At 38.7% G+C, this 7,779-nt stretch overlaps 1 protein-coding gene across 1 annotated transcript; it reads right to left on the bottom strand.

Annotated features, from left to right (window-relative positions):
* Positions 1 to 6,254: 6,254 nt before the first annotated feature.
* LOC145813845 (L10-interacting MYB domain-containing protein-like) lies at positions 6,255 to 7,427 on the bottom strand. The gene is made up of 2 exons (XM_082909973.1): positions 7,017 to 7,427; positions 6,255 to 6,884 (listed from the first exon to the last, which is right to left on the bottom strand). Exons 1-2 carry the CDS (start codon positions 7,425 to 7,427, stop codon positions 6,255 to 6,257), a joined length of 1,041 nt encoding a protein of 346 aa, XP_082766099.1.
* Positions 7,428 to 7,779: the final 352 nt, after the last annotated feature.

Below are 7,779 nucleotides of genomic sequence, written 5' to 3'. Positions count from 1 at the left end.
TGGCCAAGGATTCTATAGCGATCTCGGGTTTACCCTTGTTGTACAGTGATCCGGACATGTGTCCGTGGATGTTGGTAGTTGTTTATTATCTTGTTTGCATCCTCTTTACTTTGTATATTGGGTTATAGGATGTGTTGGGCAGGTTTGTTACAGGTTGGTTGTGTTTGGGAGCCTAGTGCTGCTGCCCAGATTTTTGGACCTTCGCTCGAGCGAGGAGTTGGTCACTCGAGCGAGAGTTGAGTTCGTGCCTGGTGGATCGAGCCAGAGTGGCTTCGCTCGAGCGAGCGATTGCGTCTGGTTCTGGACCTGAGAGTTGCATTTCTTGGCTCGAGCAAGTTTTCTTCGCTCGAGCGGTCTGGTTTGTTCTTCGCTCGAGCGAGAAGTCTGTCGCTCAAGCGTGCTTCTGGTTGCAGACCTGAGGGTTTGAGTTGTTAGCTCGAGCGAGCATTCTTTCGCTCGAGCGCACTTCTGAGTTTTTGGCTCGAGCGAGAACTTCTTGGCTCGAGCGAGAGTTTTCTGTGTCTGGTCGCTCGAGCGACAAAGGCTTCGCTCGAGCGAGTGTGTTTTATATCAGCGGACAGTAGCGTTTTTGAACATCAGTTTTTCACTTCCTTTTCTTTCAAACCCCAGATCCGAGACACTCTCTCTCTACACTTACTCTCTCTCTCTAAGATTTGATCTCCCTAGAGTGTGAATCTAGCCTAGGGCCTTTGTTAAAAAGATAGAGGGTGTTAAGAGCTTTGACTTAATCTGAAAAAGTTTGGATTTGGAGCACGTTGATCTTCGAGTCTTCATCTCCTTTTTGGCTCAAACTTCGAGGTAGGGATATCCTACTCCTCTCTATGGAATTTGTCTTTAAATTTTAGTATTTTGAGATGTTGGGGTTGGTTTAGTAATTTGGTGAAAGTTTGGGGCTTTTGTGTTATTTTACAAAAGTTGGGGTTTTATTCATAATAAACCTAGATGTATGTTTGGCATAGAGAAATGGAATAAATGTTGAATCATTGATGAAAATGAGACCTAAGGGTTGAAATGTTAATTATGGAAAATGGCCTAATTACATTGTTTGATTAATTGGGATAATTAATTGTGAGAAATGAGGAAATGAAATGTTGATTGAATATCCATTTGTGCATTTATTTTCTGTTTAGAAATAATTGCTTTGGGCTATCGGTGGAGGATAGTCGTGATTGTTGTAGACAATGCATGATGATTAGGCAAACGGAAACTAATCAATGGAATGTGTCATGGAATTTGACTGTTGATAGAATACATTAACTGTATGTATTGAGTAATCGTATATAGAACCAATGTGTTTGTATACGTTATGTGTAGAAGAGGACATGGGGGATGTACTCCGCGGTTTAGGGGAAGATAGGGGATGTACCTCTAAACCGGATAGTGTTGGGAGAAGATAGGGGATGAACTCCGTAGATACAGCTCATATGCTTGTCTAGAGAAGTGAAGATAGAGCTCATATGCTTATCTTTGTGAAGTGTGGATATAGCTTATATGCTTATCTGTGAATGTGGATATTGTTGTTATACATATCTGTTGAGAATGTGGATACAGCTTATATGCTTATCTGTGAATGTGGGATATAGTTTTTATACATATCTGTTGAAATAATGATAGAGCTAACATACTTATCTGTTGAAAAAGGGAAAATGAAAAGTAACTTGGACTCGTAAGTCGTATGGCATAAATATGTGATTTATGTGAATGTATCAGTGTTGGCCATCTATCAATTGCTAATCTTTTAGTTATTGTTCATGGTTGGTTTAGTATATTTCTACTGGGTTGTGGCTCACCCTATATGGGAATATCAATTTCAGGTACAGGTAGCATGCCACCTCCAAGGACATAGCTTGGGAGGCTAAAGGCGGACATACTTTTGTCGTTTTACTTTTTGATGTATTACATGTAAATTCAAGCCAAGGGCTTAATGTGTAAATGAGTTAGTACTCTTTTGTTGTAACCAAGTGTTAACTTGGAAAGCTGTAAGCCCATAGGGCATATGCTTTTGTTGTTAACATGTAATACTTTTTGTAATGAAACTCTGATAAATGGAAGAATGTGGAACTTTTACTTATCAATGCATATCTTTATTGATGGGTTTAATGTTGTTATTTTGAGGGCGTTACAGATTCACCGGAGAGTGGCAAAACACATCAGAGGCACCAAAGACTTGGAGAGTGATTGAGTTCTATTTGGAGAGAGTGGAGAACCCAAGGATCAAAGTGAAGACCTCAAGCTCAAGTAAAGTGCTTAACTAATGTAAGAGGGGTAAAATCTTCCATATACAGAAGCTGAGCACATGATCTTAACTAAATGTCCAAGAAGAGCTTTAGGGAAACCGTTGGGCCATTAGAAATGCGTTTTAGTGAGAAATAATGTCTTTCTATGGGGTAAAGCTCAGTTACAAATGTTCTCTCTCAATAAGATGGGCGCTCAAGGCTATTTGACCCTTACAGGGTGTAACACCATAATGGTTGCTCCATCTCTAGCCTTTAAACCTCAAATCTCCAAAGTACCACAATATGTGCCGAGTGATTCAACATGCCTAGAGGCATATCATGTGAGTATCCTCGAGTGAAGTTGTAAGATGACGTAATGCTTGATCCTTGCTTGGTTTCAAGAAGGCAGGCTTCCTAATGATCATGTCCAAGACTGAAGTAAAAACAATGTTGTTGGCCTCTCATAGTACATTCAACATAACAGAACACATGTGATCAAGCAATAATATTTGTGCACTTCTAATGTACTATTCTTGAATATGAACCGACTGCATACTTCATTGATTTTTCTTGAAAAGATATGATACTTAGCCTCCGTTTGGGAAGTGGGTTGGCTTTTTGGCTTTTTGGCTTTTTGGCTTTTTTGGCTATTTTAGCCTGGGGCTAAAAAGCCTGGTTTGGGAAGGGCTTTTTGGCTTTTTGGTGAGGTGTCATGTTGTTAAATGACGAAATTGCCCTTTTCCATTTTTTTGATTTTTTTATTTGGGTTTGGATTTAGCATATTTTCGGTTTTTTTTTTTTTTGGTTTTTTTTTTTTTTTTTTAATACAAATTTGGCTTTTTGTTGGGAAAAAAAACTTGGTTTTTTTGTTTTGGTATTTTTTTTTCCAATTTTTGATTTTTGTTTAAATTTATTTATTTATTTATTTTTGGATTTGGCATTTTTTTGTTATATTTTTTTTAAAATTTTTTTATGTTATCTTTCGATTTCACGTATTTTGCTATTTTTTTTTTTAGGGTTTGGATTTGTCTTTTTTTTTTTGTGTTTATTTTCTTTTTCTTTTTTTTCATTTTGGGTGTCGATCTGCCGACTTTTGATTAATTTGTTAATTTTTTTTTTATTTTTTTTTTGGAATTGAATTTGCCATATTTTGGTTCTTCTTTTTTATTTTAATTTTGTTATGTTGGGGTTTCGATTTTGCCTTTTTTGTTGTTTTGTTTTTTTGGAGGGGGGTTTCGCTTTGGCATTTTTTGCTTTACGTTTTTTTTTTGACAATTTTTGTATGTTGTGTTTCGATCTCCCGAATTTTGCAACTCCAAATTTTGTCTTTTTTATTTTATGTTTTTTTTGTTGTAGTTTGGCGGATTTTGCGTTAACTTTTTTTTTTGTTTGAAATTTTTTGATTTTGCGCTTGGATTTTTCATATTATGCTTAATTTTTTTTTCCTGTTACTTTTTTTCATTTTCGGTTTGGATTTGGGGTATTGTGCTTAAATTTTTCGATTTTTATTTGGGAATTTATGTTTTTGTCTTTTTAAATTTTTTTTTTTTACTATAACTATGTTTCTTTTAACTATGTTTTTTTTTTGTCTTCGATTTTTATTTTTAACTAAGTCTTGTTTTTTTTAATTGGTATACAATAACTTTTTTTTAATATATTTATGTGTTTCATTTATTTGTAATTCACGTCGCACATTACAATTTGTGTATTAGTTTTCTTTTGTAATTTGTTTTTATTTGTTTCACCTTCTTTTTATTTTTCCAAAAGCAAAATTCGTATGGATTGTTGTTTTTTTAAGTTAGGCACGTCAGCAACTGGAAGGGGTTACATTCCCCTGGCAACTCATACATATTATACATAATAATATATTTGAATACAGTCTGTTCCACGTGTGTCATTACGTGACGACCATACGAACATTATTTCGAGTACTATATATTTCCTAACATTCCGTTATTACGCATGTAACATAATTTGTCACGTATGTGAAGGCGGACCAATGCCATATGGGGGTCCTCATCTCCAACCATTAAACCATCCTCGTCATGTTCAACTTCTGGTATGGCATTTACTATTGTCATAGCCTCTTCCTCGTCACAGATTGACTGAACAGTTGTTGGGTTACCTGTGTTTCGCCGTATATAATTATGTAATGCCATTGACGCACCTACTAATTGAACTTGCACATTTGCAAAGTCATACCGAGGCATGTCTCGAATAAACCCCCATCGATTTTTCCAGGTACCGAAAGTGCGTTCCACGACACTGCGTAAGGACGAGTGGACTTTGTCAAATAATTCCCTTGGCGTGTTTGCCATCGCGTTTCTTGCAATACGCCGGAATTCTTGTTGGTGGTAACGGTGGCCTTTGAATGGTGCTAAGTAACCAATCCGGTTTGCATAGCCAGAATCGACAAGATAATATTTGCCTGCAGACATGACGACAATGTATGACACCAAAACCAACATTCTGCGTCATTTTCATATAACGCTTTGTCAGCAAATAAGTATTTGTTAACAAATCTAATAACATGGCCATGTGTTACCTTCGTCAGGATGTGGGAAGGGGACGTTGTCATTTGTTAGTATCTCGTTGAATATGCGACTATCATGCATACTTCCTTCCCATCCGCAAGAAATGAATATGAAACACATGTCAAAATCGACAGCGGCCATTATATTTTGTGTGTGACGGTATTTCCTACCGAAATATGTTGCTGCATCTGGCCCCGTAACCCATACACTGACATGTGTTCCGTCTATTGCGCCAATGCAGTCCTGTCAACATGGATCATATGTTTTGTTTCGTAACTTTGTAACAAGTGTTTCACATTTGTCACGTGCAGTTAATAACAAAAAAAATATATATTTTCTTCATTTATATGTCAATCATGTTTTGCTGAAGTACCTTGAACGGTAGGTATTTCCGTCTAGACCTCACGTATGGATGTATACGATGCTGACTGTATGTGGGCCGGCAATGGACAATAGTGAACTCTTTTATGGAATTTAATACGTTGTGCACGTGCCTCGACACAGTCTCCCCAGAATGTTGGAACCGTTCCTGGATTTCCCGATTTTGCTTCCCTTTCAAGACATGGATAAACATCGCAACGCTTTCTTCAACAGCTAAGCCATGTGGACGTTGCGGGACTTGTAACCCAAAATCATTTACTAATGTCTCACACAATGCGGCAAAAACTTCCTTCGGCACGCAAACATTTTCCTCAAAGCGACCCATATGCCCCGCATATAGTTCGCATATCCATGTATTCCCGGTTAGTATAGAAGTGCGACATGGCGTTTTATGCATGTGTTTTTGGTACCATTCTGTCGCCAAGTGGCATGCTTGTAGAAATGTGCAGTTCTGTTCTTGTTGCAGCTGGACCGCCATTTGATTCAGCATTTCCATTATTTCATCATGGTTGCTTCCATCCCAGGGATTCATCGCGTTTTCGTTGATGCAAAACCTACAAAAGTGGCAGGCTTTCAATTAGTTTGCACGTGATTAATTGAGTTAAATTATATTGAATTTTGCAATTATACAATGTCGACATTGTTTGTAATGAACGCAATGCTGTCACCAATGTCCTTTGGAAGGCATGATCATATGAATTGCAAAAAAAAAAAGAAGCTGTTCAACGTATGCTTTACAGGGGGGCCATGGTTGTAACAACCACAAAACTAACAAAAGAACAAAGCGACATATAGGCATTCAGAAGCGTGCATCGAAAACGTAATTCCCTGTCTTAAACGTAGCGCCACAAAATATTAAACCGTAAACATCCCATTCATTTCCCAAAAATGAAGCACAACCATGCTTCCGGTCCGTCAACCCATGCACTTACCTAAAACTTGTCACTGCCCGTAGCTAGAAAGAAGAAAAAAAAAAAAAGACATAATGCAAAACATGCACACACCACCATCCTGTTTTAGTACATAACAAACAGTACCATAAGTCTAAGTTTTAAAAAGGAAGAAAAAGACATGCATCTTCAACACTCGTAAGACCGTAGCATCACATCCGCCTACCCCCAAACAGGTTTGCAAATGGCCCCGACGCAGTACACTGGAGCTGCTTCTGTGTAAGCCAGCCAATGATGTGGTCGTCATCAGGCTGGCACATCATGACCTCCCGGTAATCAGCGTTATCCATAAGTGTGGAGGCGAAGTGGAATAACGGTGTACCAATCAGGGACGGAATACTGCTCAGTTTATGCATGCACTCGGAAATAGTGTACAGTGCTTCGTTGCCTGTCAGGTGCCTGACCGTGACCTGCTGATTCTTCGAACGGACCACATCTGTCATTCTGTTCATGCTCTCCGCAATAGCAGACGCACCACTTGTTGCCTTCTTCGACTTTGAAACACTTGTTGATGGCGTCTTTCTCCGTTTTGCCTTTTCAATCGACACATGCTCTAGTGAAGAATCAGAATCCACGTCCTGTACTCCTGTGGGTATCGGATCAGCGAATGGTTGGGCTCCCAAACTACGCACTGAATCAGATGAGTCCGTAGCAGCTTCAGGAATGTTCTCTCCCGGGGTCCAATGGTGCTTCCCAGTAGCTGCTGCCCCCATGAAAACCGTCTCCATCAAGTCACGGTGTTCCAACGTTTTCTTCCTGAACTTCGCACACAGCTTGTTGATCTGCAGACATGTACATGTGTAAAAGAGGTTGACGTTATATTTCATATTCATAAATTTTATTGAAGTTGAATTAAGCAGTAAAAAATGTACTGGTAAATGAGAAATATAAAACTTGTTTGTACATGTACTTACTGATTCCATCTTGTCCCACCACTCGTCAGGTGCCTGAAACAAACCGGTGTCATAGTCAAAGCCTATCCTGGACACTCCCTTGCTTGAATCCATCAACTTCGTCCACGCTTGCCACGCTTTCTTCAAGCTCATGTACTTATTCTTCAACTGTTTAAGTCCATGTTTTTTTCCTGTTTTTCTCTGAAATTTCCTTGACAACGACTTGTACCCTGCCTGGCTGAGGACTAAGAATGGCCGATTTCCTTTACTAATCTCATTTGCAATCAACTGGAGGAATACTCGGACTGACTTACTGTCCCATGAGGCCTTGTGGCTTAGCTGAGTTTGTGTCTCTTCAAGACTGGTTGACTTGTCACTGACAACGCCTTTGCTTTTCGAGTGGTTACGAGGCGAAGTACGTGTGAAAGCCATTACTAATGTACGGTTACAAAAGATATAAATCAAAAATTTGGTTGTTATATACACACGCACAACAGATGACACATTAAAAACAACAAACGCAGATATATGATGCTGAAGATGAAATTTGCATATACCCATTGAAAACATTTTTTACGTACGTACACAGGTTCCATGGGAGTTAGTAGTGGACAAAAACATGATAGTAGGAACGACGGCTCCCATATGCGACAACATAATACCATCGTACTACAAACATACTAACTACATACTAACAACATATTCAAGACATACTAATGTCTTTGTACATACTAAGAACATGGTAACGGTGCTTACATACGGCACAACAAAATAACAACGACAA

The sequence above is a fragment of the Camellia sinensis genome, chromosome 15 (assembly GCF_055761805.1).
Source record: "Camellia sinensis isolate YWXY chromosome 15, ASM5576180v1, whole genome shotgun sequence".
NCBI classification, from domain to species: domain Eukaryota; kingdom Viridiplantae; phylum Streptophyta; class Magnoliopsida; order Ericales; family Theaceae; genus Camellia; species Camellia sinensis.
The sequence above is the reverse complement of the archived record's forward strand: the minus strand, read 5'-3'. Positions and strand labels throughout refer to the sequence as shown.

Coding starts and splice junctions, on each gene's coding strand:
- LOC145813845 (XM_082909973.1), bottom strand. CDS start 7,427: ATGGCTTTCACACGTACTTCGCCTCGTAACCACTCGAAAAGCAAAGGC. Junction 6,885..7,016: donor GGTGGGACAAGATGGAATCA/GTAAGTACATGT, acceptor ACATGTCTGCAG/ATCAACAAGCTGTGTGCGAA.